Source organism: Lathyrus oleraceus, chromosome 5 (assembly GCF_024323335.1).
Source record: "Lathyrus oleraceus cultivar Zhongwan6 chromosome 5, CAAS_Psat_ZW6_1.0, whole genome shotgun sequence".
In the NCBI taxonomy this organism is placed as follows: Eukaryota; Viridiplantae; Streptophyta; class Magnoliopsida; order Fabales; family Fabaceae; genus Lathyrus; species Lathyrus oleraceus.
Genome location: NC_066583.1, coordinates 248,858,948 through 248,871,360, shown reverse-complemented (window position 1 = coordinate 248,871,360; position 12,413 = coordinate 248,858,948). Strand labels below are relative to the sequence as shown.

Here is a 12,413-nt window from a genome sequence, read left to right as displayed (position 1 = left end):
CAATCTTTAATATTATTAAAAAGATATTAATTATTAAATAATATCATTATAAAAAAATTTAGATTATCAAATTATTATCATCATTCGTTTCTATTAGTTAAAATAAAAATTAATAACGTGACAATCTAAATTATTTGTAGACACATTACAATTAAATTTATTAAAAAAACAAAGTAAGACTAATTTTCCATAAACATGTTCATAATTACTAAAAAAATTGACAACAATTATTAATCGCATTAGTTTTTATATTTTTCGTTTTTTCTTCAAGAGAAAGCGCTAGCAGCATATCCCCTTGTTCTCGCAGTTACAGCCTTATTGCCCCTTTACACCACCAATCACGAAAAAGCCCTAAACAGTAAATTGTTCCTTCGGCAACACTGATCAAGGAATAGAAATCACTCGCTTTTTCCTGGATCCACAAATCGTGCCAGCGAACCCTAAATTCCCAATTCGCTCCTTCTTCAATACCATCCACTATGGTGAGTTTTATCCCACTTCTTCAATTGCCACACCTTCGGGTTTACTCACTCATCACTCTATATTAGGGTTTCTCAGTTTTCACTATTGTTCATTAGTTTAGCTTGTGTTTCGTTAACAATTCCCCTTCTGATTTATTATTTTTGTTAATTTCATGTTTTGGTGTGATTGTGTTGGTTTTGTGAGTGGATATTGGGAGAAGGATGTATAATTTACTGTGTTTTGTTGTTATTTGTGTTGTGTTTGGCAATAGTCATATCGAGGCGGAAGGGATCGGGATCGGTCTAGGAGGGACTATCCTTCAAGGTATGAAGACAATAAGGGGAATGGTGGTTCGGGGCGCGGTGGTGGTAGCAGCAGCAATAGTGGCAATCCTCCTTCCAGGCACCTTTGGGTAGGGAATCTATCCCACAACATTGTAGAAGATGAACTTGCTCACCCTTTCATACGGTTTGGACCGCTGGAAAAAATTGCGTTTCAGCCTGGCAGAAGCTACGCTTTCATCAATTTTGAAGTGGATGAAGATGCCATTGATGCCATGAGATCACTGCAGGGGTTTCCTCTAGCTGGCAACCCGCTTAGAATCGAGTTTGCAAAGGCGGTCAGTGTTGCGCATCTTATACTGATTGTTACTTTTTCAGCTGATTATATGTATATACCCCAGATGTTCAGCTCAGTTCAATTCAATTCATTTAATCAAGGTCATGCTATTATGTTAGATAGAAATCAGCGAAACTTGCAACAACAAAATTTAGGAACACAATACACTGGTCATTGTTTTCCATTTATGGCAATTGATAAAGTTCAGTGCATCAAATTAATTTACTCCACAACATGCACATTACATTAAGTTACTCCACAACATGCACATTACATTAAGTTACTCCACAACATGCACATTACATTTACAGTCACATAAAGCACCACATAAAGTTTCTCTCTTAATCAATGTTTCACTCCAAACCATGCCACACATACTTCCTACTATTGGAAAATGGACACAAGCAGCATTACTCAGCTCTTCAATATTTTTGCAAGTTCTGAATTGGATTTCCACGGGAACTGATCCTCTGCAGTGGAATCTGTACCCTCCATTCATTTGCACTTTATCTGAATTAATAAAAAGTCATTGCAATTAAAGGTTAGGATGTGTGCAGGACACACTCAAGTGAAAAATCCACTGGAGAGAATCTGCTCCCGATTCCCACATTGCAAAATCTTGGGGCAAGAGATTTTCCATGTCTTCTTGGTATATCATCAAATTTGATGAAATTTCGCACTCAATGAGTTTAACATCATAGGTGTAAAAAAATAGGTAGAGTTTACTGCTCCCGTTAACTCAAGTCACACCTCAAGCTAAACTTCTAGAGAAGGCTAGTGACTAAATCTGGAGCTTAAATATTAGAACAAATATTGCACAGTAAAAAACTTATGTTAGGGATTCAATTAAACATTTTACCATAATATCTGTATTTTCTCTTCACTGTGACCTACATATATGCTATGAAATCCATAGCTTCAATTATGCCTGTTTTTTCCCCTTTCTCAGAGTGGTGTATTGTTTAGGACTTTAAAATACAATAAAAATATTTTACCAAAAAAATAAATAAATGAATTCCCCAAAAGGCAAATTAAAGAGAGATTGCAACAGTAGGAAAAAAAAATTAAATTAAACTGAAGGTTCATCAGCTGTATAGTATGAGGAAAGTAACCCTTGTAAGCACATCGTTCTACCAAGTAAGAGTCAATGTTTCAGTCAGTAGAATAAACAAAAAAGAAAATACAGTTCGACTCATGTTATCTGTAATTGGTTGTGTTTTTCATGCCAACAGCTTGGCCTCATTAATTTCGTCTATACTTTAAAAGTTAATAACTGGAGAACTATGAAAAAAGCAGGACAGTTTCTTAGACCAAGCATTCAATAACTCATTATATAATTTCTCACCATAAATGTTGCACATTTCAATGGCCTTGTGATTCAAATCAAATGTAAACCGAATACCTAATCTTAAAGAAATCTGCTGCTGTGCCAAAGAAACCTTCATAGCCATACTGCAGATTCGTTTCAACCTTCATAGCCATACTGCAGATTCGTTTCAAGCTAATTATAGATGTAAATTATGTAATGGATAATTTTGCTTGATAAGAAAAATAATTCATTAGTAATACATGACAACTGAGTTTTAGCATAAAATGTTACAAAAATCAACAACTATGTTACATGCAAAATAGCACATTCCCACTACATGAAAACAAATTGGCAATCCAACGACAGCAGGTCAAATTCAAACTAAGTTGTATCATAGATCAATTTCAAATAGTAACTTCACTCGTTAAGTTTAGAAATAGCGAATCAAATTTAACTGAAAAATCCTCACATTTAATCAACAGAACTGCTTACCTTGCAATAAGTCCAAAAACTCATCCAGAGGTCACTTGTTGGAAGCCACAGCAGGGTGTGGTAATATCAGTTCACTGTTCTTGTGTTTGAATCTTAGTCAACAGTTCAATTTCCAACACAATTGTAATTATGGATGTGAATGTTGACTTGCATGACCTACAAATTAAAGTTCATGTTCATTTGGGTGAACATATCTCAGTTTTTATATGATGTTTTAGGATGCTCATGTCCATTTGGAGCGTGGATTATGCATGTGATTACCCAAGCATGTGCCAATTCTTGTTTCTCATCTCATGTCCATTTTTGCAATGCAATGCATATAGCTGCAGATGGGAATGCATTTGCATTTGTTGGGGGTGAAGCTATAGACTGGATTTCTCTTTATTGCTGTTGTTCATTGATTTTTATGCGAAGGATTTCAAAAGAGGAAAGTTATTGTAAGAGAAACAAAAAAATATAGCACTTTTCCCATAGATCTTTAAGGAAAAACTTATAATCTGAAACTAATGTTTTACTTTGAAATACAAGAAGATTAGAAACAACCACATACCTAATGCATTTCTTCAAGGCTTTGATCTTTCCTTCTATAAACATAACATGCTCACTGAGGAAACTGCTCTTAAAGGCAAAGTTCTGTATTCACCAAAATAATAAGCTTAATTCAAATGCATGTTGTTAGTGTTACATATGAGTTTGGTATCTGCTGTTAGTCTTAGAGCTGGAACAAAACATAATCACATGCATGGTAGAGCCAGGGATTTACTAGGTATACCAATAGTTTGCTTAGGAAGATTGACTTTGGTCAACTCTTCATATAGTTTTACTGATTCTGTTATAATTCTGTTATTGGATTGTTATGACAGCTGTCAGTTAGTTATAACAGCTGGAACCTCAACTCAAGAGTTAGTTATGATCCTAACTCTATAATACTCTGTAGTAAACTATTCTATTCAGATTGGTTAGTAACAGAATCAGTTAGTTATAACAGCTGGAACCTCAACTCAAGAGTTAGTTATGATCCTAACTCTATAATACTCTGTAGTAAACTATTCTATTCAGATTGGTTAGTAACAGAATTCAGTTAGTTATAACAGCTGGAACCTCAACTCAAGAGTTAGTTATGATCCTAACTCTATAATACTCTGTAGTAAACTATTCTATTCAGATTGGTTAGTAACAGAATTCAGTTAAGATTCTCTCTCTGTTTTCACTTCTCATGAATCTGGAAGTCTAGCAACTATTAAGACTTACCATTGAAAGTAAAGAAATGTCTAGAATGTCTGCGGAAAGTTCTTTGGGTAAGAATCAATAGAAATAGTGAATCATATCTAGTTTTTGCTTATATTTTCTGTTTCCAGCCAAAGCTCCAAATTCCTGCATTTAATCTACAGGGTCAACTTTCCTCTTTTTCCACTTCAAAGTGATTATGGAATATGGAATGGTTATTGTTCTTAAACCATTAGAATTATCAATAGGAACTTTTATTCAATAACGACCCATTGATTATTGCACAAAAGAAATGATGAACTTTGGATACAGACGGGAAAATATGTGTTCATGATCTATGCATCTATAGCAATTCTTTATCAAGAAAGAATATGTTCCTGCTGAATGAGTGAGTAGAAAAGTGAATGAACTGACTAGAATGCACTGTGGAAGAATTAGGAGTTCAAACTCTCCCATCCATAAGGGGGAGGAGACACCAGAAAGCTGATAAAATTCTCAACGATTCAGCTTTTCGGATAATAGAAATATTTAGGAAAAAAATGACAATGCAGTCTGTTTCTAATCAAACCTGAACCGAGATCTACAGTCCATCTTATACATAATCAAAGACAAAAAATAAGCAACCTTTAGAAAGATAAACTCTGGATTTGAATCAGTAGCTAGTTTGTCTTTATTACTTGAAGCGGAGCTCAGAGACTTTATTAGTGTTTGCAAATACACTATCAAACAATTACAAATTTTGAGCTATATATTTGTTGAAGCTCAATTGTTGCCAATTCACTTTAGTTTCAAGCTTGCAGCTTAATGTTAACTTGCATGGCCTTCAATTTCATATGCATTTTCCTCTTGAATCCAATCTCGTCAAGATGATATATCCCCACCAAGATGATATATCCTGATTTGGAACATGATTGAGCAATATCAATCTTGCATCTTACTTCTCTAGCTAGCTAGAGGGGATATAGTATGTATATATCTATACTAGTGTGACTTGGAGCTCTTTCAAATTTATCAATAGATGAAATAACGAACTCCCAACGGTTAGTTCATGGAGATGATATAAATAGTAACCACATTGATAGAGAAGACAATATTAGGTTGAGTGAGTTCAGTTTTGTGTCTTTTGTAGTTTCAGCCAAACTAAAACTAAAAGAAAAAGAACCGTTTGCATTTCATGCTTTTTATTCCCACCTATACTTGATTTTTCTTCTCCCCTTAATTTCCATTCCCCTCCTATTATAAAATCCAGAGCATACTTGGATTTTTCTATCTTTTTCTATATGGAAATAGAAGGCTCGATCCTAGAATCATACTTTTTGATACTTAATATGACTATGACTGGTGAGGGTGAGAAGACCATACCGGGCTTTCGATCTAGGCATGTATCTATTATTAGCTATAATGACTTGATATCATGTTAATTAACACTCAGAGTCGGAGCTTGTGTAACTGTGTCTGATTCCAAGTTATTCTGAAACCTTCAGATCAATATATGGAGAAGAATCTTATTGAGATAGGCTCTGTTTGACAACAATTTATGCTATTGGATTGAAAGGAACTATAGAATCATCAATTATAAGTAACTTTATATGGAATAAGATAGTTAATCTTGCATTTCTGTTTGTTTCTTTATGTGAAATTCCTCTTTTACAGCAGTTGGAATAAGATATTGAAGGATATTAGGCAGTAATGCATCGTTGGAAGCCACGAGCAATATGTGATATGGGATCAATATGTTAGGATAGAGTCAAAATAAAACTTGTTTGAATATTTTCTCCGCTGTTTCGGCTCCAAGAGGAAGGGGGTCCTAGTAATCTTAAGTTCGGCCTGGAGGTAAGTAAAACCCGACCAAGGATTGCTCCAGCTAGGATCCGAACTCGGGATTTTTGAACGATTTGTCCTTAAGTGAAGCTCATTACTCACTCAACCCTAATCACTTGGTTAACTTATATGTGAATCTTTAATTCTGTATGTAAGGTCAATAATAGATTAGTTTTTGTAAGAGCCTACAATATTGTTTGATCTATGAAGCGGATTCCACCTTTTTGGGGTAACTTCAAGTTGTACTTGTATTTTGATGAACTTAGAGTGATTGACCAATGGCCATTCAATTAGTAAATTTCTTCTTTCTGTCTTTGTGTTGGATATCTACTCAAGTTTTGGCTGTGCAGTTTTATAAATTCTTCTACTTCTATGGGTTTAGTATCTCATCCCACCATCAGAAGCAATATTTTCTTTGTACTTGTATGTCATACCAAAAAGGTGTTTTAGTTAACTGTTAGTGCTCTGAAGTGTTGGATGTTAATTAATTGGTGTAATCACTTCTCCTTCATAAATGTCATATTGCGATCTAAGCGTGATTATGGAATTATTATTATTTCTTAAAAATTACTAAAATTTGAATGCCGTACATGTGCAACAATTTCACATTTAGTTTATTATGTTAATCACAGGACAAGCCTTCGACAGTAATACGTGATGAAGATTATTCACGTGATGAACGCAGATCAGCGATAAGGGGATCTCCTTTCCCCCAACGAGAGTTTAGAGGACGTCATGGTAGCCCTGAACCACATTATTCTGACAAATCCAAGTTGAGTGATAAAAATCCAGAGCCCAGTGAGGTTTTGTGGCTTGGGTTCCCAGCTCAGTTGAAGGTGGATGAATCAATTTTGGATAGGGCTTTTTCGCCATTTGGTGAGATTGTGAAGATTTCAACATTTCCAGGTCGTAGCTATGCGTTTGTTCGCTATAGAAATCAGAGTTCAGCATGCAGAGCAATAGATGCTCTGAAGGGAAAGTTATTTGGGAATCCCCGTGTACATATTTGTTTTGCCAAGAGTGAATCAGGTTCATCAAGCAGTGGGAAGAGCTCTTTTAATGGCCCTCGATCTCCATCATACAAGTCAAGTGGTCGTGGCGGATCTTCCGAGAACTTTAGGCAGGATTGGAGCTTTGGCGGGGAGCAGAACATTAGTTCTCCGAATATGCTTGGGAATTGGGATTCTCGAGATTCTGATTTTAACAACAGGGGTTCTTCATGGGCTGGTGGAGCTCACGCATATGAGCCAAGGAAAGTTGGAGAGAAGGGCACTCCACTTGGAGTATCACAAGAATTCTATGAACATAAAAATAGTCCATCAAGAGAAAGACACTTTCATCACAGTGATTTTCCACAGAATTATCCTCAAAGGGGTGCATTTTTTGAAGATCCGCAGGGCTTGCCTGAAGATGCACCTTATCTTCATGTGGCTAAAAAGCTAAAGAGTGTTTCTTCTCCTCCTGAGAGAGAGCTTCCAGAGTATGCTTTCTCTGAGTTAGAAAGACAAAAACATGTTTTCCCTAGACAACTACCTGATTTTCCTCACCGTGAGCCTTTCGATAAAAGCTTTGATGCTGGAAACTTCACTTATGGACAAACATTTAATCACCCACCAAATTCACCTCTGGTTCGCATAGATAGACATGAAGGATGGAAACCGTATGATAGTTTCCAAATGGGTCCTGGTGCTCTCCAATCCAATTTTATTGAGAAAAAAAGATTTACACCTGAACCTGACAATTCATCTTCATCCGAGTGGAAATGGGAAGGAACCATTGCTAAAGGTGGGACCCCTATTTGTCGTGCTCGCTGCTTCCCTGTAGGGAAAGTCCTTGATATCGCATTGTAAGTATAAAATTTTCCTTTTAAAATCCATTTTTCTTGATGAGAATCTCTTATATCAACTTTGTAATAGTTTAATTTTATAATTTTCATCATTTCACATACAAAACGTTAAAATTAGGAAATCAAATTAACACAAGGCAATAGCTTTGTAATTGTTATTGAAAATAGAAACTGATTTCTCAAAACTAAATACCCTGAACTTCTGTTAACTTTGATGGCAGTATAACATTTTCTCAACATGCCCTCCTTAAGTTTAAAGTCTTATAGGGTTAATGTGTAAAAGGGAGTATCTTCAGGTAGTGAATTGAGATAGTTAAATCACAAGAGGATGACGTGTAAAATAAACTGTAATTGGTATTCAAGTTAACCGAAAAGGTAAGGGTTTTAGTGACGCAAAAAGATTGACTGTTAGTATTGAGTGAGGTATATGAAAAGGGGTGAAACTACAGAAGTGTAACTAACTCAATACATATATTAACGTGCAATTTGTAATTAACCCTATATTTATATTAAGTTTTCCAAGGTTAGCATTAAATTTTGTCCTCATATTTTAAGCTTAGGTTATCGTTATCGTTATCATGTGGTTTTAGGTCATTTTACGTGAGTCTTTCTTCCTATGGATTGACGAATGGTAACATAATGAGTAGTGCTGTTGACTCAAACTGCGCGTGTTTTTGTATATTGAGTTCTGCAGGTTTAGCATAAACTATTGGTTCTTCATATGTTGTGTTAGAATCTGAAAGACATCTAGAACTGAGTGAAAATCCCAGAAAAAAATGTGAACTGGGTTTGCATTAGCTGAAAAACTGAAAAGGACACACTTTACATCTCAGTATAACAATATACCAAGACTACAGTAATGCATTACTTTAGAATACAGTAAAAATCCCAACTAGGTTAATGCCTCTATATACCTATCCATCATTTGCAGTACACCACCAAATATTCTTAAAAAAATAAAAAATGCTGAGCCATGGAAGATCCTCCCACCAATGGATACCGAATGAGAAATACCACAAAAACTAAGCAACAAGCACATGTATTACCTTCCCTGAAAATATGGGAACCCTTAAAATTCATTTGGCCAGTGGAAAATGAACAATTAAGCCACTGATTCTTAAAATGCCAAGGAACGAGATCGGTCTTGGAGAAAGTGACTACAATGAGAGAGACAAGTCACACTACAGCCAAAGATAAGCGACTTCAATGGCCACCATAGTTGTCATAAGCTCACCTGAAGAGCAAAAGAAATACCAATATGATTATATGACCAGCAAAACAACTAATATAAGATGCCATTTCTGCTATGTCAGTACCACCCATGTTAGACTTAAACCCGGTTTCTAGCAGGAGGATTTCAACTGCTCTGCACAATCCTAGGGGCTTAGGAGCATGGCTTAAAATATTGGAAGCCTTGAGAATAGTGAATTGTTAAATACAAGAGGACATGATGCCCGAGTTAGTGTTACACACAATAGGCACCACACAGCAGTAGCAATCGTATTAATATTTGATGGGGCATAAAGGACCTGCCATTAAAGTGATTATTGTTCCCACAGAACCATAAACCAGATAGAATAAAAATTGCTACAAGAATGACTGGTTTCAATCGGGAGCTTGGGGCTTACTACAAATAAACTCCCCAGAAGATGTGCCAATATTACTCTAAAGAATATAGCTTAGCCAAATCCAAAATTTACTAATTTTATTTTAAGGAGAGAGTCATGATTTTAGAGGTGTCTTGAGCTAACAATCCCAAAAGTTGGACTATTTTAAAAAAATGAAAAGTTTGTTTGAGCAGGCACGTGTGGCTTTAGACTCTTTCTTTATACTTCATATTTATGCAACTCTTTTACCAAAATAAACATACATCTTTTATTTATGATTATAGATATATGCAGTATCTTGTTAATGTTCAAACTAAAATATGATCAATTGATAAAATAATTCATTAGATGATATCAATGAGCAGAACAAGGGGATACAAAATCCTCGTGCAGTAACCAATGAAGAGAAAATGATACATACATTGTCTAATGAATCTCTCCAGTCCCCTTAGTCACAAAAGAAAACTTTCTTATATACGTCCATTTTGTGATTGCGACAAAGAAGCCAGAAGAATCAACTTCCCAAAAAATGGTGATGAGGAAGAAATTCTGATTGAAAACTCAGGCACTACTCTGCATTCATTAAACATCACAACCATGCAACTACATAAACAATGCAATAGAAGTTTACTGACTATATTTTCCTATCAATTGTTTTATGTTGGATTTTAATGTTAATCAATACATTTATTTCAGACCTGAATTCTTGGATTGCACTGCAAGAACTAGTCTAGACATGCTTTCGAAACATTACTACCAAGCAGTTGGTGTTTGGGTTGTTTTCTTTGTGCCGGGAAGTGACGCTGACATTGAATTCTACAACGAGTTTATGCATTATCTGGAGGAAAAGCAGCGGGCTGCTGTTTCCAAAGTGGATGACAAGACTACCTTATTTCTTGTACCTCCATCAGAGTTCTCAGAAAAAGTATTGAAGGTACCTGGTAAATTGAGCATATCTGGTGTTATTCTTAGGTTGGAATATCCTGGTTTAAACCAAGGTCATATGCACATTGAAAGAGAAATGAAAAACGAAAACCTCTCGTCCTATAATGAGAACATGTATCCAAATTCATCTTTTCCATCTGCACGTGTACCTACAAACCCACCATCTATTTCAGAATTGGGTAATTCTGGAATCAGAAGCAACCTTTCATTTCTTGGAAACAAATTTCCAGCAGCTCCATTAATATCGAATTCAGCTCATTCTGAAGCTGGCATGTCTGAGTCCTTTGATGGAAGAAATCATGACTATCCATCCGTCCAGCCACGGACATCAGGACCAAACTGGCCTCCTCACAATCCGCATAACTTCAACTCTAACAGAGCTTTACCTTCACATCTATTCAGCGGTGCTGTTGAACCTATTGCCGAGGAGCGTCACCCCAATATGAATGTAAATTCAACTCAACATTCCAGCGGAAATTCTGGTATTCCATTTGGCAATAACAGCATGTCATCTCATCAGGAAATGAGAAATTTCGATCCTTCAACCCCTGTGGGATCTCTGCAACCAGAACAGCTTGCACAACTAGCTGCATCTCTTCTTGAGCAGCAGAGGCATTTGGGAAGCTCTATGAGCACATCTGCAATGTGTGATCCCAGGCAGAACAGATTTAATGAGTCTGAAGCCTCATCCAGACCATCATATGCTGCAGAAAACAACCTGGCGAATTCAGAACTCTCGACATCTCAGTTTGGTCATCACGGTCTACAGCTGCAAAAGCAACAGCAACTGCAACAGCAAATGGTGCCAAATGTGCCACAGTTCTCACAGACGGTTCAAAGAGAATTACCAAGAGAAGTTAATGGAAATCAGCCGTTGCCAGACCATGGCTTGCAGGAAGACGGAGATGCAGATCCACAGCGACGCTTACAAGCAACACTAAAGCTGGCTGCTACTCTACTTCAGCAAATCCATCAAGAAAAAGGGAATTGAGAAATGCCGGGATATCAGTCGTTGCGTTCCTGGTTTGATATCCTCACTTGAAGCACTAAAACAAGGATAATTGGTTCTCATGAAGATGTTTAGGTTTATTAATGCAGTTGTTTATAAACAACGAGTTTTCTTGTAGAAATGCTGTAGTTCTTTGGTTTTTCACGATCAGTTATTGTTACACATTAAGTGTGTCATTTCATTTGTTTGGGAAGGTTCATAAAAGCAAAGTAAGATATTGAAAGAACGAAACTAGTTAATGGCAAGTAATTAATTATGTTATGCTAGTCATTATCATTAAATACATTTCTGTCAAAATTCCTTAGGTTTCAATATGTGATATCATACACTCCATGCACACTACTAGCCTAAAATCAATTTATGGTATTTTTGTAGAGAAAATATTACTGTCATATTTCTAAAAGTAAAAGTTTAAGTTGAATATAAATCTCCAACTTCTTATAATTTCCTCTTTTTCCCATTAAAGTAAGTCAAAATTTTCTTCCATGATTGATATTTGATTCCATATGTTACATTCATTGTCTTGCAGCGGAATGTCGAGACCACCAACATTGATATATAACTCTCCAACATCTTAATAATTTCATCTTATCTTTTTTTTCTCGAGGTTGAGTTTTAAGCTCTAGCAGAAGTATTAACCATAACTTTTTTTTTGTTAAACTTATTAATGTATATAAACTACTCACGTGGATCAGATCATAAGCTAGAGGGTATGTTGAATGTCCCATTCATTTCTTCACATTTACTTTTATTCTTTACTACATGGATAAAAACAAAGTCGTAGGAGTACTCTCTCACTCTAACCATGTGTATTTATTTGCACTAGCATATCAACTACCCGTCCTCTACTTGTTTATATAAAAAAAACATGTCTTCTATTTATGTTATGCATCATGGTTCATACACAATCTCTCAATGCATGTTTTCTTACAATTTTTTATAAGTAAAAGTTGATTAAAGGAGTATAAAGGGGACTCAATCCCACAGATACAACATAATTTTGTTTGAGAAAGTCTATAGGACATTTACATCAATCATAATAACTTGTATGTATTCTAGATTTAAGTCCTATAATAA

General features: G+C 35.7%; 1 protein-coding gene across 1 annotated transcript; it reads left to right on the top strand.

The window, feature by feature from the left end:
- The first annotated feature begins 241 nt into the window (after positions 1–241).
- LOC127083537 (flowering time control protein FPA) lies at positions 242–11,597 on the top strand. The gene is made up of 4 exons (XM_051023846.1): positions 242–482; positions 734–1,081; positions 6,562–7,775; positions 10,079–11,597. The coding sequence occupies exons 1-4, from the start codon at positions 480–482 to the stop codon at positions 11,316–11,318; spliced, it is 2,805 nt and encodes a 934-aa protein (XP_050879803.1). The 5' UTR covers positions 242–479; the 3' UTR covers positions 11,319–11,597.
- Positions 11,598–12,413: the final 816 nt, after the last annotated feature.